At 41.0% G+C, this 25283-nt stretch overlaps 1 protein-coding gene across 5 annotated transcripts in view; it reads left to right on the top strand.

Annotated features, from left to right (window-relative positions):
- Positions 1–25283, top strand: part of FNIP2 (folliculin interacting protein 2) — a 138145-nt gene that overhangs the window by 66536 nt on the left and 46326 nt on the right. For all 5 annotated transcript variants that reach the window (XM_050790940.1, XM_050790938.1, XM_050790939.1 and 2 more), the window contains 2 exons: positions 982–1053; positions 17313–17442. In XM_050790940.1, the coding sequence (XP_050646897.1) occupies positions 982–1053; positions 17313–17442 (202 nt within the window). The remainder of the gene's footprint in view (positions 1–981; positions 1054–17312; positions 17443–25283) is intronic.

Genomic DNA, 25283 nt, shown 5'->3' with positions numbered 1-25283 from the left:
AACATGTAGGGAACCTCCATTACTAACATTTAAAGTTGTGAGTATAGCAAATGGTATTTTCCTTTCTGTTCTTTGTAGCCTGAAATATGCTAAGTACCATAGTTAACTGTCACCCTAATGAAATTGACACCCTCCCACCTACTTAGAGTGAGGAAAACACGTTTAAATACTCTCTTTAAAATTGTGAAAATAAACATGCTTCAAAAAATAGCTGTCAAGTATAATAATCAGGCAGAGCACTGGGCTGCTTGTTCATTTAAAACTTCACTACAGCAGCATCTCATCTACCTTCTAGCACAATAAGTATGCAGCTTAGGTCAGTCTGAAGCATTCCTAGAAGTCTATAATACTTCAGAGTGTTTTCCACAATTCATGCCAGAACATGAGTTTTTCTAAGTAACTCTACAATAATACTGTGTATGGGTGTATATGGAAAGAAATGGAGGAAGAAATATTTGAAAATGAGTAGAAATGTTTTCTATCTGCCAAGAGAGTGGGTTATAAACAGAGAAACATTTTTTGAATTTATGAAATGGTTTTCAAGTATTTCTCTTCCCTAAGTCGCCTACAGTTACTACCAAAACTGATTATAAAGCATTTTGAAAGTACATTGCTATTTAAATACTACTACTAATGAAGAAAATGGCTAAAAAAAAAATCTACCTGAGAATGTTTGTTCATTGCATCAACTGCAATCATTTATTATTCAGAGTTTTTTCTTAAGAGTTGAACGTCACTCAAAAAAGTTCGTATGCTACAATTGAATACAGGCAGATTTTTATGAGATAGTTACTTGGTTCTCTTTTCTTCTCGTTATCTTTTTATATATTTAATTTTGCCTTCTAGTTAATCTCTGTTATAAGCTTATGCCAATCATCAGTAGCAGTAGCCTACTTTGAAATGTGAAAATTACTGCAGTCATTTTTAAAACTGTATCTCTGAAGAGCCCAATAACATGGTTTCCTTGTTCCTTTATCTTAGCACACAGTACACCAGTTGATATGCCAAGCAGAGGACAGAATGAAGACAGGGACAGCGGCATTGCTCGATCAGGTACTTGTACTCCATTTATTGGTTTAACTAACAGAGTGAACTATCTACAGTGGTATGGAAGTTGGGAAAGTAGAAGACAGGTGGATAACCCTCATCCTGTTCTTTGTTTTTTCCTTCCTAAGATAGTCTGATGTATCTAAATATCTGAAACTTTAATGTACAGTATCTACGAGTGATTGTGCAACATAAACTAGTTTTTTCTAACACTCAAATGTATATGAGACTAATGTTTATTAAGAAATTTCTTTCCAGAGTGAAGCTTCCTTGAGCCCATTGTACTAGTAATGTGCTTGCTTGACTATTGAGTATAGACTCAGAGGAAGAGAAGGGTTTGTGGAAGTAAATCTGTCTTATGACAGTGGGAGAACCAGCCAGCTGACCAGGTCACCGTTTCTTCTGTTCTAAAGACATGCTGATCTAGATTTTATCAGGTACCCTTCTCTCCTTGCCTCAGGGTCTAAACCTTTCTGTTACTGCTTTTAGGATCTCTTGGTTTCGCCTTTTGTATGTGACCTCTTTTGAGTTTTGACTTGTGGTTCAGATCTAAGATTTTGTATTATGAGAGAAGGGTGATGAATGAGGGAACTGAAATTCAAGAACTCGGGGGTGTGTGGTGCTCTGCCTGATGAATACATACCATACAGGCCGCCTCTGCCTTCCACTGAGACTAGGAGCACCCTGCTGCCTTCTCCTGTGATACATGACACCTTCCACAAATGGGCCAGCCAGCCGGTGCTCAGACTGGATCCAGGCCTCACATGATGTTCTTCTTGGCCTTTCACTCATTTCTCTGTCCAGCTCCTCCCCTTAGACACTACTCCAAGGTCCTTGTGCTCCTGTGTAGTCTCAGAGCCTTTTATCCCACTCTGTGCAACTCTGCTCTCGTGTTACTAAATGAAATGTGATTTGTTGCTGAGTCCCCAGTTTGGTTTACATATCACATAATGTATATAGCATTTTATTTATGGTTAAAATTGATGTGCTTTGGTGTTCATAATCTTTTCTGTGAAGTTGAGCTGGGAACCTTTGGTCAGAAACTCTCATTGATCAAGCCCAGCACAGTGACTCATACCTGTAATCCCAACACTTTGGGAGGCCAAAGCAAGCAGATCACTTGAGGTCAGAAGTTCGAGATCAGCCTGACCAACATGGCGAAACCCCATCTCTACTAAAAATACAAAAAAAAAAAAAATTAGCCAGGCATGGTGGTGCGTACCTGTAGTCCCAGCTACTCAGGAGGCTGAGGCATGAGAATCACTTGTACCTGGGAGGTGGAGGTTGCACTGAGTCAAGATTGCGCCACTGCACTCCAGGCTGGATGACAGAGACTCCGTCTCAAAAAGAAAGAAACAAAAGAAAGAAGAAAAGAAAAGAAAGACTCATTGATCAGACCTGTATCGTTTTAACTTACAGCCCCTTTTGTATGACATAAAATCTGAGAAGGTGAAGGGCAACTTATGAAGCACTAGGTAAACTGGTTTGGTTCTCTTTCTGTTTAATGGTGCTGAAGACAACTCCTCCTGCCTTTGTGGGACACTGTCAGATAACTGAGTTCCATCAGTTACTCAAGGACAATAAGCATGTGTTACAGAGCTTAGTGTCCCAAAGCTCGGCTCCCTGCCTTTGTAACCACCCGCGACCCAGCGCCCAACAGGACTGACAGTAAGGCTTCGTTATGGTTGACTTTCCTGGCAAGAAGATGTGGGCCTCACCAGAAGTCGCAGAGCTGGCAGCACAGCCCTAGGACCAAGATCACACTTAGTCAAGATGGCTGTCTTAGTGGGTGTCAGAATTTAACATGTTTGCCTCTGTGTGGTGGGAGCTCTTTAGCTCTCCGTGAAAGAAGGACTAACCCTAACTCTACTGGGGCCCGTTCTGAACACTGACATCACAGTTTCTGTACAGCTGTAACCTTATTTATTTGTTTATGCCCCTTTTTGTTGTGGAAAAAAGATTCAGGGAATTTGAGGGACCTAATAACAAAAACATGATTAGGAAGAAGTTTGGATTTGCCTCGGTAAACTCGGTTTATAATGTAGTTCATATAAATGGTTCACGTCGTGCAGATTGACATCTTACTTGTTTTGTGTTCAGATTCTAAATTGCTCCTGAAACCACTTCCCTTGCTCTTTGAGAAACAGAAAAGTTGGGAAGCCAAGTTCAAATTAAAAAGTAGAAAGTCAGATGAAAAGTAAAGATTCAGCCAGGTCGGAATGCTTTTTTGCAGTCCATGAGAGGAACTTGGGACTGACCAGATTGAAAAGAATGGACGATAGACATTGATACCGATGTGAATGTTGAAAGCTGGAGAAGGTTGGCTTTCTTTGGCACTTTGACTTCTATTCTGGGCAGTCTTTACTTCCAATCTCCGGTTCTCCTGTTGGGAGGAAGGGAGCACAGATGGTGGAGAGGGCTGCAAATGGCCCTGAGTGGCATTTTGCTCTCCCTGCTATCCTGGTAGATGTGTTTACCTTCAGATATCACACCTGGGAGCGGTTCTGAAGTCATGGAGTCCACGTCAAGACTAGTGTGAGCTTCACACCTGTGGTGGCATTTAACACTTTGTTAATGTAAAAACTCTTTATGTTCGCACTGTAGTTTGTCCTCTAAGATTTTGTCTCCTTATACCCATCTAAAATTGTGTAGGGATGAAGACCCAAGTTCTGAAACAGCAGGAGCTCCAAGTGTGAGAGTTAAGTTAGCCGTAGAAGATGTAGAGAAATTGAAGGCATAAAGATGTTATTTATTCTCTTTTAGGCCTGCCTTTTCTTTTTTTCTTTTTTCTTTTTTTTTTTTTTTTTTTTTCTGGCTCTGTTGCCCAGGCTAGGGTGCAATGGCACAATCTTGACTCACTGTAACCTTTGCCTCACAGGCTTAAGCCATCCTCCCACCTCAGCCTCACAAGTAGCTGGGACTACAGGTACATAACACCACACCTAGCTAATTTTTGTATTTTTGGTAGAGATGGAGTTTCGCCATGTTGCTCAGGCTGGTCTGGAATTCCTGAGCTCGAGCAATCCACCCACCTTGGCCTCCCAAAGTGCTGAGATTATAGGTGTGAGCCACCATGCCTAGCCTAGGCCTGCAATTTTTAACTTCCTGTCTAAATAGTTGATAAAAGGGGAAATTTTTAAAAATAGTTTTATTTTCTAGAACAATTTTAGACTTACAGAAAGATTGAGAAGGTAGTACAAGAGTTCTCATATAACCTGCACTCTGTTCACCCTATTATTAACATCTTATGTTGGTATGGTATATTTGTTACAATTAATGAAACAATACTGATACATTACTATTAGCTAAAGTCCACAGGTTTTTTTGTGGTTTTTTTTTTTTCCTTAGTTTTTCATCTAATGGCCTTTTCTGGTTCTGGGACACAATGCTTAGTTGTCATGTTCTTCAGGCTTCTCTTAGCTGTGGTGGTTTCTCAGATTTTGGCCGGGCATGGTGGCTCACGCCTCTAATCCCAGCACTTTGGGAGGCTTTGTTTTGGGTAATCTTGAGGAGTACTGGTTAGGTATTTTGTAGATTGCCCCATTATTAGAATTTGTTTAATGTTTTTCTCATGATTACACTGAGGTTATGGGTTTGGGGAAGGAAGATCACAAAAGTAAAGTGCCATTTTCATCACATCATATAAGGGTATATACTACCACCATGATTTATGACTATTAATATTGGCCTTGATTACCTGGCTGAGGTAGTGTTTGTCAGTTTCTCCACCGTAAAGTTACTCTTTATTTCCTCCTGTCCAGGCTGTGTACTTTGGAAAGAAGTCACTATGCTTACCGCATACCTACGGGGTGGGGAATTATGCTGCCCCTCCTTGAGGACGGAGTAGCTACATAAATTATTTGGACTTCTCCTGCTGGAGATAGGTCTCTTCTCCCATTTTTATTTGTTTAGTCATTATACTACTATGAACTCAAATATATTAATTTTTCACTTTTGACAAAAACCCAGTACTACTTCATTTCTTTTTTTGTTTTGTTTTGAGACGGTCTTTCTTGCCCCTAGGCTAGAGTGCTCTGGTGTGATCATAGCTCACTGCATCACTGCAGCCTCAAACTCCTGAGCACAAGGGATCCTCCCTCCTCAGCCCCCTGAGGAGCTGGGACTACAGTCATGCACCACCACACCCAGTATTTTTTTTTTCTCTTTTATGTAGAAACAAGGCCCCACTATGTTGCCCAGGCTGGTCTCAAATTCCTGGGCTCAAGCGATTTTCCCACCTCAGTCTCCCAAAGTATTGGGGTTACAGGCTTGAGCCACAGCACCCCACCACTTCATTTCTTTTGTTGCTCAAATCATTTGAGTTTTGACCATTGGGAACTCTCTCAGTAGGCTTCCATGCTCCTTTAACATACCTCTGTCTGTGAGGGGTTGGGGTATTTTGAGCACTTCCTTACTTTCCGCACGACAAGATGCTCCAGAGTCATCTTGTATATTTCCTACCCCCATCCTAGAATCAGCCATTTCTCCACTCATAGAATGTCTTTGGAAAAAGCAGCGCAAGCTGGGGCAGGTATGGAGGGAAATGCATCCTCATTGTATTCTCTTTGGGATATTTTGAATATGTCTTCTTTACATATACAGATCCAAAAGATAGCTTTTTAAGGAGTTATTCTAGTGGTTCCCATTAGAAATTTTTTTTTTTTTTTTTTTGAGACGGAGTCTCGCTCTGCCGCCCAGGCTGGAGTGCAGTGGCCGGATCTCAGCTCACTGCAAGCTCCGCCTCCCGGGTTCACGCCATTCTCCTGCCTCAGCCTCCCGAGTAGCTGGGACTACAGGCGCCGCCACCTCGCCCGGCTAGTTTTTTGTATTTTTTTTTTAAGTAGAGACGGGGCTTCACCGTGTCAGCCAGGATGGTCTCGATCTCCTGACCTCGTGATCCGCCCGTCTCGGCCTCCCAAAGTGCTGGGATTACAGGCTTGAGCCACCGCGCCCGGCCCCCATTAGAAATTTTTAAGTAGAGTCTTGGGAGAGAAGAAGTTGGGTTTCAGCCATCCTAGGAGGTTGCATTGGCAGGGTTCAGTGATTAATGGGACACAGGTTATGGAGGAGAAAGGAGGAATCAAGGATGCCTCTCCAGTTTCTAACCTGAGAAAGCAAGTGGAGGTGGGCATTACCCAGTACAGGGAAAGCAGGAGGCCAGGTCAGGGAGACAGATATTAAGATAATTTTTTAGCTACAGAGATTAGGATACATTTTTACCTAGAAATGTCTACATGTTCTCCAGTTGTGCATAGTCAGCTGTAATTTAGAAATAGGAAAATGGCTCTAGTGAGATGGGTCGGGGCAGAAGCTAAATTTTGGTTTTTTTGGGTTTTTTTTTGGTTCTGTTTTGTTTTGTTTTGAGACAAGGTCTTGCTTTGTCGCCCAGGCTGGAGTGTAGTGGCGCAATCTCAGCTCACTGCAAACTCCGCCTCCCAGGTTCAAGTGATTTTCTCCTGCCTCAGCCTCCCAAGTAGCTGAAATCACAGGCGCACACCACCACACCTGGCTGATTTTTGTATTTTCAGTAGAAATGGGGTTTTGCCATGTTGGCCGGGCTGGTCTCGAACTCCTGACCTCAGGTGATCCACCCATCTCAGCCTCCCAAAGTGCTGGGATTACAGGCGTGAGCCACCATGCCTGGCCAGAAGCTGAAATTTGGAAGTCTTGAATACATGAGTAGAGTAAGGTTCAGAGGGCTGGGATTGAGACCAGTTTCATCGAGCCTTGTCTACTGACTTGAATTCAGCTTTAGACTCTTCCTCGTCAAGGTGTTCACATCATTGACAAGAAAAATACTTTTTCCGTTCTGTCTGCAACTACATTTCCTCTGTTCTTAAAGGTGGTAAAATAAACAAAGTCAGTATAAGGAGAACTTATAATATGTACTTTTAAACATTTTTATTTAAGTGCTTTGAAATGAACTTTCAGGGTAAGAATACACATTATCATAGTGTTCGTATAAGACATGTGTTTTGGTCACTCTGTGCAGATACAGGATGTACAACCACCCAAAATTTGGTTTAGATGTCAAGATTGATGACTCTACATGCACACACCAAGAGGATATGAAAAGGTTTATTACATAATGAGGCTCTTCTGGGGAGAGAACAGGGTGGGCTTCTCTAGCTGGTTGGAGAATGTCTTGAGAGAATGGGACAGGAGATTAGACTGGGGCTTTTATGGTGGTTGTGGGGTAAGGCTAGGGTGAGGGTTCCTGCATATGGTTTGAAATTCTCGCTGGCACCAAAGGAGTGAGCACCTGGGCTTTCCCATCAGTTTGCCCAAGTGTGGAGCAGAAAGGGAAGAGGGAGAGGAGGGTAAAGCTTAAAAGCTATGAGGAGTTGAACATCAAGAAATAAAGTCAGGAAAGTCAGGTTCTTTATTACAGTATGGGAACATTGAATAACGAAGGATGGCATCCCATTTGTACTTGACCCCTTCACTGACTGAACTGATAGAGTGCTTTGTAGAGAGGAGAAGAGCAAAGGAGGGTACTGTTTTTGTTTATTCTTTGTGTCAGGGAAAAAGCTGTGACACCCGTTGACCTTGCACAATTCCATATATGCAAAGGCTTAAGCTGCATCTTATCTGAGCCCTGGCAGTACAACTTGATCCCCCTGGAACACTTCCCTACCTTCCCCTGGAGGCTGTCATGATAGTTTCTCATCCACTCCAGAGTTCTGATGAGGTATGGGACTTTCTGCCCTGCCCGCCTCAGACTAGAGCTGCAGTCTAGAACTGACTCCCCAGCAACAGGATATCCTACAACTTGCCTTGTAGGCATCTGGCCCGTCTTGTGTTGGTGTTGTCCTTTTTGGTGTGTGGGGCAAAGATCACCTTTGGCTTATTCTTCTTTTCACTGTCTATGTAAGTAATTAACTCTCCAAATCTTAAAATGCCTGGTTGTATCTTAACCATCGAATCTTGCCTTGGCCTTAGCCTTGCTTTGCCTTGTCTTCACATATGTGAGCTTGATAATCTGTAGTGTGGCTCAGTTTCTTGTTTCTTTATACTCCTGTTTCAGACATTTGGTATTTTCCTGGCATGGATATGTATCTTTTTCATTTCCACAAACTTATTTGGTCTTTTGCCTTAGCTTTTTCCTTTCTAAATTTGCATTCTTACATACCTGTTTAAGAAAAATTAGAAAGTAATGTAGGTAGCAATAAAAACTGTAAGGGATAAAGGAATAAACCTAAGAAAAAATATGTGATACTGCTATGGAGAAACTATAAAAACTTATATTAAAAAGAAGACCTAAATAAATGGAGCAATACATCAAATTCTGCAAACTATAAATTTAGTGTAACTTGAATTAAAATCCTTTGTGAAGCCAGACTAAATAAATTTTACTTAAATGGAATAATAAAGGACCACATTTTTATGCCCTCCATAAGTCTTTTGTAGACACCTTTCTTAGAGCCCAAACTATGGATAAAAGACGGAGGACATTAGAATAATTTGACATATAAATGCAGAGAGTGAGTTGGTTACCAAGGTGGCTAGCATTTATACCTTAGATAAATTAAAATTTAAGTTGTTTCACCATACAACATATCCACGTAACAAAACTGCACTTGGACCCCTTATAAATTTTTTAAAACCACAGTATAAATTTTTTTTAATTATACACATTTTTTAAAAAAGAAAAATTTAAGATGTTTTGAAATCAAGGTGGTAAGAACATTGGCTTTTTATTAAAGGGCCTTTATAGAAATTTTATTAAAACTTTAAAGTACCTGTTTGGCTTTTGAGGACCCCTTAAAGTCCTAAAGTCATTTTGTGATTTGGGAACTAAAATGTAATCCTTATAATTTGATTTTCCTATTAAATTAATGTTTTTGGTTTATTTTAAATGAAATTTTCCTGCTAGACAATAATTACAGCTCTACTCATTTACCTTTTAAATGCTCCTATGTTTGTGTGTTGAGAAATACAGTTGCTAAACTTTGAGGAACCTTATATTTTTTCCAGTGTTTCAAGCTAAAACTTGAAGATAAGTAGTGTCATATTACAATAAACGGAGATCATTATTATGTTGTGGATGTAATGCCCCCTGTGTCAAACAGATATAAAAAGTGCTCAGCTTCAGAGCCATACTATCACTTACACCATCCAAAAAATTATTTTTAGTGAAGGCAGGGGGAAAAAGAAAATCTAAATGCTGTATATACTGTGTTGGCCACAGGAAACTTTTAACAAATTCAGTATTTGAATTCTGTCCAGAAATGTGTTTCTCTAATGCTTCATTTCTGTCACACTTGATTGAGATGGATATCACTGTCATCCTTCACATATTGTTTGCTCATTCTTCAACCAGCAGTATTTTTTGAGCATCTCATGTGGCAGACGCTTTTTCTAGGATATGAGAATAGATCAGTGATCAAATGGATATTATCCCTGATCTCACAGATTTTATATTCAATAAAGAAGACACAGATAATAGACAATAAAATGTAGGCAACCACTTACCATTGAAGAAAATAAAACTTATGGAAGGCCTCTCTGAGAAGAGAAAATTTCACCTGAGACTTGAATGGCAGTAGGAACCAGCTATGTGAAGAACACAGCAAAGAGCATCTCAGGTATGGGAAGGGCTTAGGGGTAGTGCGAAGATGTATCGTGGGGAAGGGAGAGTGGTGCAGAATGAGTCTGGAGAGGAAATAGGGGTCTGACCCCACTAATACATTTTTTATTTTGATGGGATTGTTTCCACATGTAGTTGAGTAGCTGCTGAAGATAGAGAAGAGTTAGGAGTTCTCTGTAGCATCCTTTCCCTAGATGTCTCCTTGCAAATGAAAATGCTTGGCAGGGCGTAGATCTGTTCCAGAGTCCTGCCCTGATCATTTGCTATAGCTGTGTTTCCTGGACAAAGTCTGAGGGTGCTGCCTGTTTGGAACTATGATCACATTTTCCGGCAAAATAAAGAAGCCAACTTCAAAACTTTTTCCTTTGAAGAAACGAGCTGCTTCTGAGTGCTTGACTTTTGCACTTTCTTTCTCGACTTAACACATTCTGTCGTTATGTTGTTAAATCCTTGAAGACTTTTGTTTGTTCTTCTCCCACAGAGTGTGAGCTCCAGGAGGGCAGAAACCTACCCAGTCTGTCATATCAACAGATCTGTTCCCAGCAGCTCATATAGTACCTGGCATATAGTAGATGATCAATGAATATTTGAATGAGGGGGGAAAAATAAATCCTTCCATATATTTAAATAGGAGCGTGCATGGATTTTTTTGTAATTATTGATATTATCTGGTTCTTTTCATATAGAATATCTGGGATGTTCTCCCTTAGAGCCTTTTCCATGGCTGGCTTTTGTTGGCATTTAAGTCTCAGTTGAGATGACCCACTTTCATAAAGGTGTTCTTGACCACTGATTACAGAATTTACCTCTACCACCCCTGTAAACCTTTGTCCTGGTTACTTAGAGAAAATCATGGTAACTTATTTTTATAGTAATTACCACTGTCTGAAATAATCGTATTTATTCCATGAGTGTTAAGTTTCTTAAGGGCAACTACTCTGCCTATGTCCCTTCAGTTTCCATCCTAGAGCGAGGTCCCTAGCATGGTGCAGGCGCTCAGTAAGCGTTCAGTAAATATTCATTGAGTGAATGGATTTGATTTAAGAGTTTCAGGGCCTTATTTGGTCAAATCTAAATTCTTTTGTCAAATAATCACTACAGTGTTTTCTAATAAACCGTCACAAGTAGCAAAATTTTTTTCAGAGAAAGTTAAACATTAATCTGGAACTTGATTGGCACATGCCAGGAACAGCAGCAATCAGCATTTCAAAATATTTAGATTGATTCTCTTTTCTCATTGTTAATCTCTGCAGGAATAAATGGATGCTAATTGAAGATACCTCCTTAGATAGGAGGGTGGGGACAAAAGCACAGTTGTGTTTAAACTGGGAGTTAACCAGATATAAAATGTTAACAGTAATCTGGTGATGGAACTAGGGTTAATTTTAATTTTCTTCTTAATGCACAAAACTGCCAAAATCTTTGCAACCTATATGCATTAACTTTTTTCTAATTATAAAATTATTGTAAAAGAAAAGCTAAAAATATTAAGGAACCATTTAGATATAGCACTTTTAAAACTGAAACTGAGCCTGTGAATAATTTAACTAAAAGTCTTGCATTTGATAACTGAGGCACCAATTGGAGAATTTATTTATCCAGTACACAGAGTTAACTGGGGGCACAGCTAGCACTGAACTCATGCAGAATTTCTTTTCATTATTATGTGGATGCTAGGCTCTATTCCAAAGGTAGTGAATAAACTGGGGGAGAGCCCATGTTGCTGTCTTGTCTTTTTTCTTAGAGATGAGGTCTCACTGTGTTATTTAGGCTGGACTCAAGCTCCTAGGCTCAAGTGATCCTCTGGGCTTGAGCTATCCTCCTGCCTCAGGCCCCCAAGTTACTGGACACACATGCTTGCACCACCACCTTCATGAAGCTTTCTTTTTAAACAAGCTCCCCAGGTGACTCAGATGTGTACTAGCACTCTAGTATTGCATGCATTGCATCAGAAGGCACTGCCATTCAGACGGTGAGCCAGGCCAACTTTCAGATACACTAATGTTGACTGAATCCACCCTCGTGAAAATAGCAGTTGTTTTCAGGTTAAGGTTAGTCCTCTTGCATTTGAAAGTTGTACTGAATTGTTATCTAGAGTCTATGATTAACAATGATGTGCCACAGCACTTTTACATAAAAATCTTAAAATACTTTTGATGAGGAAACGCTGGATAACACTAAGCCAACACTTTAATATAAACTCTCTGATTTGCATGCCATAAAAAGTGTCATTCAGCAGGAAAAAAGGAATGTTCTCTTTGATTTTTTTGCCTTCCCTTGTTATATCTCTATTACAAGTTCTAAGTTCTTCTCATAATTAACTAATCAGAACTAATAATCTTCTAGTACTCCAATTACTTGGCCCACGTTTTCTAAGAATGATTAGAAGAAGTAAAAAGTAACATTTATCGTGTGGGTGACTGGGTTAAGTGTTGTACATGTATCGATTTGTTTAATCTTCACAGGAAGCTTATGAAATAGCTGTTTTTTCAAATTTTTCTTTGGTCTGCAACTCATGCTAATGCATTTTACATCATGATCTAGTAAGAAATATCTTTATATATTACAGAGAAGTTTCATGGATTAATATTAACAGTGCAATATACTCTGTTTTCTTTTTTGTTTTTTTTAAATGTTGGTTTTGATCCACTAAACAATTCAGAATCCACTAGCAGATAGCAGTTTTCATGAAGAATACTGAGGTGTGGTACTTTATTGTCCCCGTTTTACAGATGACAAAGCTGACAGGTTAAGTCAACTGCTGTCCAAGTGTCACTGCTGCTAGACACAGAAGCAGGATTTGAACTAGGAGCCTGGACTCTTATTCAGTTTGTAAACTGAATTATATAATACAGATAATTTCCAGAATAAATTGGACCTCAGGGTCTTCTCTGTCTTGTGTTGTAGGGGCAGAAAGGGTGTGATACCTTTTCTCACCCCTCATAAGGGTCATAGCTGACACGCCTGTAACAAAATACAGGTTAACAAGAGAAAAACATAACAAATGATTTAATTAAAATTTTAGGTGAAGAGGAAGCAGAGCCAGATGGCTGAATGGAAGCCTCCATCAATCATCCTCCCTGCGGGAACCCCAAATGTGAAAACTATTCACACAAAAAAAGCACTTTCATAAAAACCAAAAATCAGCTGAGCAATCACCGTACCTGGTTTTAACTTCATAGAGGGTTGGAGGGTAGGTGAGACAGTCTTGAATTGCCAGCGCCACTCCTCCCCAATCCCCTGACCGTGTGGTGCAGAAAGGGAATCTGTGCGCTTGGGGAGAATTTTGCATTGGAATGCAGTGCTGCCAACGCCAGGCAGAGCTCAGCTGGCGCCCACAGAGCACTTACTCCAGCCCTAGCCAGAAGGAAACACCCATCCCAGCAGCTGGAACTTGAGTTTTGGAAAGCCTTGCCACCACGGGCTAAAGTGCTCTGGGGTCCTAAATGAATAAACTTGAAAGGCTGTCTAGACCACAAGGACTGCAACTCCTGGGCCAGTCTGATGCTGTGCTGGGCTCAGAGCCAGTGGACTTAGGGTGCACACAGCTTAGTGATACAGCAGCCACGACAGCTAAGGGAGTGCTTGTGCCGCCAATCTTCCAACCCCAGACAATGTAGTTTGTAGCTCCAGGAGAGACTCCTTTCTTCCACTTGATGAGAAGAGAGGGAACAGTAAAGAGGACTTTGTCTTGCAACTTGGATACCAGCTCAGACACAGTAGGATAGAGCACTGGGCAATGTCATGAGGTGCCTATTCTAGGCCCTAGCTCCCGGACATTTTCAGACACAGCCTGGGCCACAAAGGAACCCACTGCCTTGAAGGGAAGGACCCAGTCCTGGCAGGATTCATCACCTGCTGACTTAAGGCCCTGGGTGAGACTCTGAGATGTGATGTGACCTAGCACAGTCACTGCTGTGGTAGCTATGAAGAGAGGCCCCTTATGCTTGAGAAAAGCAGAGGGAAGAATAAAGAGGACTTTGTCTTGCACCAAGGTACCAGCTTGGGCACAGTGGCACAGAATACCAAGCAGGCGCTTAGGGTCCTCAATTCCAGACGCTGGCTCTTTGACAGCATCTGTAGACCTGCCCTGGGCCAGAGGGGAGCCCACTGCCCTAAGGGTGAGTCCCAGGCATGGCAACATGCACCATAAGCTGACTGAAGAGCCCTTGGGCGTTAATTGAACATCAGCTATTGGCTGGCAGTACCCACTGTGGGCCTGTGGTGGTGGTAGACATGGAGAGAGACTCCTCTGCCTGGGGACAGGGGAGGGAAGAGTTGGAATGACTTTGTCTTGTGGCTTGGATGCCAGCCCAGCTGCAGCAGAACAGAGCACCAGGTAGATTCCTAAGGTTTCTGACTCCAGGCATTGGCTCACAGACAGCATCTCTGGACCCACCAGGGAGAACTTGCCACCTTTGAGGGAAGGACACAAGCCTGGCTGGCTTCACCATCTGCTGATTTTAGTGCCTTAGGTCCTTAAGCAAACATAGGCGATAACCAGGTAGTAGTGGCAGCAGGCCTTGGGCAACACCCAGTGCTGTGCTGGCTTCAGGTCTGACCCAGTGCAGTCTCAATGGTGGTGGTCACAGGGATGTTTGTGTCACCCCTCCTCCAGCTCTAGGCAGCTCAGCAGAGAGACAGACTCCATTTGTTTGGGAGAAGGTAAGGGAAGAGAACAAGAGTCTTTGCCTGGTAATCCAGAGAATTCTTCTAGATCTTATCTAAGATCAGCCAAGGGGAGCACAGTGTCAGTTGGCTTGGGGTACCCCCTAATGCAGATACAGCTGCAGTGACCAAAAACTTAGATCACAATACCCAAGTCCCTTCAAACACTTGGAAAGCCTGCCCAAGAAGGATGGGTACAGACAAGCCCAGATTGTGAAGACGACAATCAATATCTAACTCTTCAATGCCCAGACACTTGCCGACATCCACAAGCATAAAGACCATCCAAGATCACGTTACCTCACCAAATGGACTAAATACGGCACCAGGGGCCAGTCCTGGAGAGACAGAGATATGTGACCTTTCAGACAGAGAATTCAAAATAGTTGTGTTGAGGAAACTCAAAATTCAAGAGAACACAGAAGGAATTCAGAATCCTATCAGATATATTTAATGAAGAAATTGCAATAATTAAAAAGAAGAAAATCTGGAGTTGAAAAATGCAGTTGTCATACTGAAGAATGTATCAAAATTTTATATGGTTTGGGAGCCTTCAGAGATACCCAAAGACCCAAGGGAAAACTGTCCCTTTTTATGCTTAGATTTGGTGAAGACCACTCTAAGCCAGGTAGAATTGTGATTGGACAAAGAGAGGTTGATCTTGCAGTCACAGACCAAAGGGGAAAACCCACCTAGCAAGGGCCCATCCAGATTCTTCTTGATCCCTCTGTGTGGCATTTCTTCCTGTCAGGTATAGGACTGGACCCCTTCTGGAATTAAGGGTCTTACAATCTACTTTCAGATAAAGTAGGTGTAAGAATTTCTTTATAGCCAACTCTTACACAGAAAGGCAGGGGAATGTTAGAGTAATATTTCTAGGTTTCATGGCTGGCTTTGGGGGAAAGGGGATCTAGTTTCTATGACTTGCCTTAATGCAGAGAGGAATTTTAGTTTCTGTGATTTGCCTTGCAGGGAAGAGCGGGAGCAGGAGAAAGAAGGGCAGGAGAAGGTCTGAGACAGACTTGACTTCTGAGGCCTTCCAGTGTCCTTTGGTCCAAAGTGCTCAGGATGCCAGGGTACCATATGTTGGGGTACCATTTTCTAAGCCCTAATACTGTGACAGGAGAAAAGTATTTATCCAACAAGTACCCCGTCAACCTTGTCTTCTGCCTGCCAGAAGTTGATTTGCTCAGCATAAGGCAAGGAAAGAGGCAGGACCCTAGAGATGTGGGAGGGAGCTTCTGGATTCTGTAGGGGACTTTGGGAACTAGGGGGCAGGACAGAAATGTCTATTTGGGATGTTTTATTAAGTAATTTTGTGTGACTCCAAGGAAAAGCTCTCTTCTAACTCCCTTCAAAATTCTCAGTAAAATTACCTGTTCAGTGATACTTGAAATGTGGATTTGGTTTTGGGGATTTAAGTCTGGTCTCAAGATGGCAACCAGGTCAGCTTACTGGGGCCAGCCACATGTAACAGTTTGGTTTAAAAAAAAAAAATGCCATACGTTCAGGAAGCATTTGCTAATTGCCTACTGTGGTCAAGGCACTGTTATGGGTACAATGGATGCAAAGATGATTAAGACCTACCAAACAAATGTTCTGTGAATATCAGCTAGATAAAAGGAAAAGCATCTCATAGACCTCTGCTTTGGAAAGAAACTTGAGTCATCATGTTCGTTGATACTATTATAGACTTGTCCACCACTTACCCCAGTCGCCTAGCACACCTGGCATGTCCTATTAGTTCATAGCAAAGTAACTCCTGTAGTATATAAGAGCTCAGGTCGGGGAGTCAGGTTATTTACGTTTGCCCACAAAAGTATAAATAAAAATGTAATAGTTCATGTGGAGACACTGCTTTATCAAGTCATATTCATGAGCATAGTATACTGTGTTTACCAAAATCAGTTTCCTTTACCCTGTGATTTGTTTCAGAAAATGTTGACTGGCCATCTGTAGCACCCTATTTTATTTTCCACTGGACTGAGTGACATTTCAATGTCTAATTCCTTAGCCCTAGGGAAGTAAAAGCAGAACAAGTCTGTTTTCTTCCATTCTTTCAAATCAGTAGATGTTCATCAAGCAGCTTCACTTGAAAGAAACCCTTTGCCTACCTGAGAAGGACTAGTCCCTCCTCCCTGCTGGTTAGAAAAGTCTGGGCTGGCATTGTCAGCTCATACTTCCTGAGACGCAGGTGTAGGCATCTAATATGTAGCAGGAGGAAGCAGAGAAAGGCTCAGAAGCAAATAAGTAGTTCAAGCAGAGAGCATATTGGAGAGTAGAGGTTTCTTTTTCACAGACAACAGAGTAGCAGTGGGGGCTGGAGGGAAGGAGGCTAAGTATTGTATATATGGAGATGAAGGTTGGAAGACATGATACTAGGTGGGGAAAAAACTTATTTGCCTAAATTTTACCTCAAAGTTTAGAGTGAAGGAGTACTCAGGAAAAAATGTGTGTAAAGCAAGCATTGTGTATGGCATTAGATACCAGGTGGCAATATAGTTATGTTGTGTGGACCATTTTAGTAGAGATCTGCAATCTACACTCTGAGTAATGATTATTTTGCGTTTGTAATATGGACCTGCTAATTTATGCACTTGCTACATCTGTGACACTCTTATTTCCTTTAATTTGTTTTCCTTTTTAAAGGATGTTTTCTTTGCTGTTAGAAATCTTAGCAAGAGAGAAATTATAGTCTCCCCCTGCTGGATATTACTGGTAGAACCTGAAATTTTAGATTACTTGGCATAGATATTTTTTTCCAATTTTTGGATTGTATTAAAATACACATAACATAAAATTTACCATCTCAACCATTTTATTAGGTTGGTGCAAAGGTAATTGCAGGTTTTGTCATTTTTTAATGGCAAAGTATACAGCTCAGTGATATTAAATACATAATAAATGTAGAGTTAAATGATGTTAAATACATTCATAATGTTATGCATTATGTAGCTATATAAGGACTAATTGATCTCAACTTTTAAATTCTAAATTCTTCCTACAGCCTCACTAAGCAGTCTTTTGATCACACCTTTCCCATCTCCAAGTTCCTCTACATCTTCTTCCAGCAGTTACCAGCGTCGCTGGCTTCGAAGTCAGACAACAAGTTTGGAAAATGGCATCATTCCAAGGAGGTGAGTTGCAAGTTTCCTCTTGCTGAGAAAAGTGCTAGTGTAGGCAGCTTGATGAAACTGGCAGGGCAACTGTTCGTGCCTATTGTCAGTGGAAAAAGAACCAAAACTTTTTTATTAGCTTCAGCTTAGCCTGAAAGTTTACAAATTGGAAGTTCTAAAGGAAAGAATAAATAAAAGCTGAAATTTAAAAATCTCCTCCTTTGGAAGACACTGGGAAGTATCTGAGTAGTTGTATCATGTTGAGCTAGATTGGGTGTTCTTTTAAAATGGTGCGCTCTCTGTAAAGTGGGTCCCTTCCCGATGTAGCTTATAAAAGTAATGAAGGGTGGATCAGTCTCTTCCTTGGCTACAGTGATACCAGTTTTGTATTCAAAAATATATGAAGTCAAGGGTTTGTGATACGTAAATTCTTAAACTAAACAGATATGAACATGATTTTAAATAGAGATGGCATCTAGGTATTTTCTGTCTTCATTTCAGTTGGTTTTTGGATCTAAAGGTTAGTTGTGTGCAAAATGTACATTTGATGTTACATTCATAGCTTCCAACTTGTTCTTCCTATAATCCAAATACTTGGAGGGGAATTTTCATGTGTACCTATAAAAATTCACATGTCAATTAACTGATTTAGTAAATTGACTGGTACTCACCATACGTAGGGATCTGTGAAGGTATAAGATAGTTTAGCATGTGCCTGTACTTGAATAGTTTACGAGATGGTACACACATAAATAATGGTATAAAGATGTTACGTGGTAAATATCATAGGAAGACATAAAGTGCTATGAGACTCAGGATGGAGGAAATACAGTGATGGTCATGGGGGGAATTAGGGAGCCCTTCCTGCAAGAGATGGCACTGAAGAGACGAGCTGAGAAACTGAGGGGTCAGGGTGTGTGAGTAGCACACATCAGGTTGCTTGCCTCGCTTCTGTTCCTTTCACAATCCTAGGGAGCTAGCTGGAAAGAAAAAGTTATACCTTTGCCACCCATCAAGAAGCTACTTTTTGGTTGGTGGACTTTGAATGAAATGATTAAAAGCTTGGAATTCTGTGTGAACACAAGTCCTAGCCCTGTCACTCACTAGATGTATGATAGAATAAGTTAACCTGGATTCTGAGTGTTGCATCATCATCTGCAATATAATAATACTAGCACAGCTTCAGATTGTGGCTGGGAGGGTTAAATGAGATAAAGCAAGTCCAGTGTTTAGCCAAGACATAGGATATGGGCAATAAAATATGGCCAATGTGATTTATTTACTATAATTATTGCTATCATTGTCATTACCATTACTGCGACTATCAGGAGATGGCACCGCCACCATCCTCACTGTCATTATGACAGCTTCTGTGATTGGAAGAGATGAGTCTTGGAAACCATCCTCTTTCAACATCTCTTTTCTGAAAATGTTTTTTTATCCCTTCAGGCTTAAATCCAAAGTTGAAATAATGTTTCTCAATTCCTTCGAAATTCTTCAAAACTAATTTGAATTGAGATCTGGCATTGGGAACTAGTGAATCTCTAGTGAACTCTTATACCTAAAATAAGTATCTCACATTCAGAAAGGTTGTGAATACAGTCAAGGCTGGCTACCTAATTTATGGGACCAGTGCAAAATAAAAATGTGGTGCCTCTTACTCAAAAACAAGAAAAGTGTTATTAAAGGGACTAAAAAGGAAAAAAGTTTTTCTTTAAGAATACTTTATGTGATATCTGGTGTTGTAAGCCTTTTCTGCAAATACATTTGTTTGGTCATCAAAGTTTATGGTTTTAGCAACTTGGCTTTCAATGGATATAATTGAAAGTGATAGTCACTCCCGGCAAATGCAAGATGGCAAATAATTTTTGATAATTTTTTACTTGGAGAAGGATCTTTCTGCTGATGCTGTGTTACATAGCTTTATGGACTATAACAACATTTGGATAAATTTTTGATAAACTTTCAAGATGTAAATTTTAGTACATCTGCATCAGATGATTCTTGTTAAACAGTTTTTTAAAAGATTTAATTCTTCACACAAATCCATTTTGAGTAAGTCTGAATTTAATTTTAGATGTAAATTTATACAAGCTTATTTTAATATTTCTTCTGACATTTCCTGTAACTTGTGGAGATCTTACAAGAAACTAAAAATGTTCTCATGAGTTATATATAATTCAAAATGCCTGTTTATGCATTCTATCACTGTGTCCTCAATTACGAGGAAAAATTAATTTTAAAAAAGCCTTCCTCTTTAATAATTTGTTCATCTGAAGCTTCATATGAAAACAGTGTGGTTTTTTCCAGCATAACAATCTTTACATTCAATTTCTATTTCTATGCCTATGAATATTTACTTTGCAGTGTTGCAGCAGTTTTCAAAAACAGAGACTAAACTCTTTGCAGAATTGTAATAACTCCCTGATATTCTTTATTGCAATGTCCCCATGTAGGCTTTTACTTTGTGATAATTTTCTGTCCTGGGGCTCAGGTCAGAGAGTTAATATCTGTGCAGACTCTACAGGGACAGGCTCCGGTGACTGATGGGCAAGCTGGCCTTCCACCCTGGTTCCTGGTGCTACCAGAGTCCCTCCTCTCTCCGCTCCCCTATCTCCCACAACCATGGCCTCTGCAGCTTCTGCTGTCACCATAGTCACAGCCATCAGTGTGGGTCCAAGACCCGGCTGTGCCACTTAGAGTCTTGTAACACCATGGCCTGCCCCAGGCTTATGGGTATGTGCCTGACTGCCAGGCCAGTTGCTTGGTGTCTGGGCTGCAAGCCCTGGGTTCTGAGTTCATCCATGCCCTCCCCATCATAAGGGTCATGGCTGACACTCCTATAACAAATACAGGTTGGCCGGGCGCGGTGGCTCAAGCCTGTAATCCCAGCACTTTGGGAGGCCGAGACGGGCGGATCACGAGGTCAGGAGATCGAGACCATCCTGGCGAACACGGTGAAACCCCGTCTCTACTAAAAAAAAAAAAATACAAAAAACTAGCCGGGCGAGGCGGCGGGTGCCTGTAGTCCTAGCTACTCAGGAGGCTGAGGCAGGAGAATGGCGTAAACCCGGGGGGCGGAGCTTGCAGTGAGCTGAGATCCGGCCACTGCACTCTAGCCCGGGCGACAGAGCCAGACTCCGTCTCAAAAAAAAAAAAAAAAAAAAAAAACAAATACAGGTTAACAAGAGAGAAACAACAATTTTATTCAGTCAGAGTTTCACATGACATGGAGCCTTCAGACATGAAGGTTGAAGGACCCAAGGAGAACTGTATTTTTATGCTTAAGTTCAACAAAGAATGGACTGCCATGTAGAAATGTGATTGGACAGAGATGATCTACTGGTAATAGACTTAAGCAGGAAAACCCAGCGGGGCCTGTCTTGTCGGAATTCTTTTTGACCTCTCTGTATAGCATTCCTTCCTCCCAGGTAGAGGGTAAGACCCCTCTGGAATGGAATGGTCTTATCATCTATTTTCAGGCAAGGTAGGTCAGAGAAATTTTTTGTGACCAGCACTTACAAAGGTGGGAGGAAGTTAGAATAGTATTTCTATAATAAATTTTACAGTTGGCTTTGGAGAAAAAAGAGGCTCATGTTTTTTTTATTTACCTTGGGGAACAGGAATCTTAGTTTCTGTGCCTTTGGGGAGAAAGAGGAGTAGGAAAAGGAAGGGCAGGATAAGGTCAGAAAAGCAAGGTCTTGCTTCTGAGCCCCTGTCCTTCAGTTCAAAGTACTCAGCATACCAAAGTGTCATACTTTGGAGTATCTATTTCTGAGCTTCATTGTCTCATTAGACTTCATCCCAACACATGCTTCATTGTCCCATTAGACTTCACTTACAGCACAAAAGTTCAAAGATAAAATTATTTAAAATTCAAGATGGTGATCACAGAACATTAAATGAAGCCTGGGACTCTTGTGAAAGGGGGACCCTGTGTGTGCCGGGTCGCATGCCCATGCAGCAAGCCCTTAGTGGAGTACTGCTGAACACCAAGAACGTGAGTGTAGCAGACGTTTTGAATTGGTCACTGTGCCTGTGAAGATCCCTTTTGTTTTTTGAGATGGAGTCTCGCTTTGTCGCCAGGCTGGAGTGCAATGGCGCGATCTTGGCTCACTGCAACCTCTTTCTCCCGGGTTCAAGCGATTCCCCTGCCTCAGCCTCCTGAGTAGCTGGGATTACAGGCATGTGCCACCACGCCCAGCTAATTTTTGTATTTTTAGTAGAGATGGTGTTTCACCATGTTGGCCGGGATGGTCTCAATCTCTTGACCTCGTGATCCTCCCACTTCAGCCTCCCAAAGTGCTGGGATTACAGGCCTGAGCCACCTCGTCCGGCCTAAGATCACTTCATTTAAAGGATGTTGTAGTTGATCTCTCCCTTTTGGCAGGTATGTGGTTGTGAAAATTCATTTTTTATGCTGGAGACAGGAGAACAGTGGGTACCAAACGTTGTGATTGCTTCTGGCTTTGACAGAAGATTCATGGTAGTTAAAAATGTCCTTCCTAAGAGAGTTAAAGGTAGCAGGGATGATATTCACAGTTTCTGGTTTTTGTTAGAATCGGGCAACACTATATTCTGTAAAATAGAATGAATGTTTTCAATATTCACAATTCTTAACAGTTGGCTCCACACTGACCTCAGGGCTCCCTGCTGTGCCAAGTGGCAGGCTTTGATTACCGAATGGGGAATGGGGCTTGGGCATTTAACAGCTAACCTCAGGGATTCCATCACTTGCCGAGGCAATTGAAACCCTAAAGAGAAAGGTATAATGTCCCAGGAAGCCTTTGATTTGAATTATTAAATTGGACCAACCTTATAAAGTTGCTGATGGGGTGTTCTTTGACCTACAAAACATTAATTTCATATAGTCCAGTGTAATACATCGATTCAGTATAAGTTCAAAACTGACATAAATAACAATTAGACTAAGGAGTCCTGATATCAATGATAGATTGTTGAGATGTACTTAAATAGCCATTTTTGCTTTAATTATTTATGATCTTGAAGTACTTACAATGTACATAAATGCTTATCCATAAGTGTTAACAAAATTCTATTTGATTTCTTTGTTAGGAAAAAAATTGTGTGTAGCTGCAGCCTTTCCTTGACTCTCAGGGCTGTCAGCTCATCAGACTGCTTCCAGTTCCTTCCCTCAGTGCTCTGCATGGCATGATGCATTGGCTAGCATGAGCAGCAGCAGACAGATTAGGCATGGGGTCAGAATCCCTGGTCATTGCCAGTATCCAAGTAATGAGCCTAGACTAGAAGATAGAAATCCTGGGTTCTAACTCCAGCAATGTTAATGAGAACCTTTCTGTTCCCGAGGAAGGTTGAGGCAGCACTCTGCCTCAGTTTCCACATTTGCAGTACAGCCTGTGTACCTTCTCTGGTGACATGGAGATAAAAGTATGATGAAGTACTGGGGCACACACTTAAATTTTTGAAAACATTCTTAAACATCCTTTTATTGTAGAATACTTCTTAAATTATAAGTAAGATACTACATGACCTGATTTATTCCACGTTGCATGGTTGATCCAAGACTACAGAATGAGGCCGGGCACGGTGGGTCACACCTGTTATCCCAGCACTTTGGGAGGCCAAGGCAGGCGGATCACGAGGTCAGGAGATTGAGACCATCCTGGCTGACATAGTGAAACCCCATCTCTACTAAAAATACAAAAAATTAGCCAGGCGTGGTGGAGGGTGCCTGTACTCCCAGCTACTCGGGAGGCTGAGGCGGGAGAATGGCGTGAACCTGGGAGGCGGAGCTGGCAGTGAGCAGAGATCGCGCTGTTGTACTCCAGCCTGGGCAACAAGAGCGAGACTCCGTCTCAAAAAAAAAAAAAAAAAAAAAAAAAAACTACAGAATGAAACTCAGTAGATTTAAAATTCAGTGGAGGGATATAGTAAAGCAAGTAAGTTCTCCACTGTTACAGCTATGGAAGTTTTTCAGAAATTCAGCAGGTGGCACTCTCTCCTACGTTAAAACTGATGAGAGCATTGGCTATTGTTTATAGGGTGGAGATGATGATGATGAGAAACTGTATTGGGTTCAGTGTTTATGACAGTTTGATTATTAAAGCTGGCCTAAAAATGAGTGGACTGATATGGCCATTTTACTTTTGAAAAAGAAGGGAAATGTAAGATGACAGACAAAGAGGAAAGGATTGCAAGCAAGCCTTATTGTAATATAAACGCAGAAGAATTTCCTATACAGAACAGAAATCAACTACTGTAGTGCAAGAAAACAAGGCTTTAGCACCAGTACCTTGGTAAAGAAGAGAGAACGTTGTATGAAATTGTGTGAAGTTCTAAGGAAACCTCAAGAATTTTCTCTGATGATTAAAATCTAGGGATTTCCCGGAGAAAGCAATTGACGATTGTAATGTGTAGCATTTATAAGAGCACTATGTGCCATTAGTGACACATCTGGAGTGAAAACCTTTTACTGATTTACCAACCATAACCACATCTCCAGGATCTTGCTTGAAGTTAAGGGAAACAGTAACATATAACGAGGTTAGAATAAGATGTCTATCTCCTTTCCTTTAAAAGTAAAATAGCCAGATGCAGTGGCTCACAGCTGTAATCCCAGCACTTTGGGACAGTGAGGTGGAAGGATCACTTGAGCCCAGGAGTTCAAGACCAGCTTGGGCAACATAGGGAGACTCCATCTTTACCAAAAAAAAAAAAAAAAAGAAAATGTAGCTGGGCACGGTGGTGTGTGCCTATGGTCGTAGTCCCAGCTACTTGGGAGGCTGGTGGGAGGATCATTTGAACCTAGGTAATTGAGGCTGCAGTGAGCCATGATCACACTACTACACCCCAGCATGGGTGACAGAGTGAGACCCTGTCCTCCCAAAATTAATTAATTAATAGCATTCCTGACCATAACACTTTTGGCCTATGTATGTTTAATGATAAAATCTGGGTTTATTTGAAATCACACAAGCATTAAAGACCATGAGTAGAGCCCTAAGTAAATAAGTTGAAGACCGGGGCAGAAGGCTAATTCTCATATTCTGCCCAGCATGAGTAATTGTTATGTTGTAATTTATAGTCAAGAAAATGGAGGAAGCAGTACCTTTCCATATTTGGCAGAGATATGAGACTAAATGATGGAGTTAGTGAGAAAGAGAAAATGTATTGCCCGTGTAGGGCTCTCATTTGCAATGTTAGGTCCTTTGTGTTGGTGTTTTTGTAGGAAAAAAAATATTTTATTTGTATGCTTGCTGTTAGTAGCTATTTGGTAGCTACACTGGCTTTCCACAGTAGTTAAGTAAGAGACATGGTTAGGCCATTTTTGTGAGGCTTACCCTGTAAGACTAAATATATATTTAGAAGTTTTGGGCTACATGGCTGTCATCACAGAAGCTGAGTCTCTCAAAAGAATCATAGGTTTTTTGAAAATTTTGCTGTAGCAGAAGAGAGGTAAGTGTTTCTACTTGAAGGATTTTCAGAGAGCTTAATCACATGGCTTAATCTGAGCATTTAGAAGAGTTACTTGATCTAGTAGTTTTAATAGCCCTGGAAAAGTAATCCTGGAAGTACCAGTACATGTTCAAATGTGATACTCTTGTTCAACAGAATACCATGTAGGATCATTCCTCTTTTGACGTCTTATCTATTGGTATCTGTCAGCCAAAATAAAGCGACTGTGTTTTGGGTAAACAGATATTTCATATTCCTTCTTAAATATCATCAGTTTGACATAAAATGATCCAAAGGAAAAGGACAAGAGTAACAACAGGAAATTTAAATTACTTGTAGCCTTCGTTTGAGTTTCTTTCCATATTAGGATAATACTGTGTGGCAAGCAAGCTGACGTTCTCATCTTCATGCCAGAGAATTATAGA

Source organism: Macaca thibetana, chromosome 5 (assembly GCF_024542745.1).
Source record: "Macaca thibetana thibetana isolate TM-01 chromosome 5, ASM2454274v1, whole genome shotgun sequence".
NCBI lineage: Eukaryota > Metazoa > Chordata > Mammalia > Primates > Cercopithecidae > Macaca > Macaca thibetana.
This window is presented reverse-complemented; position numbering and strand designations above follow the sequence as displayed.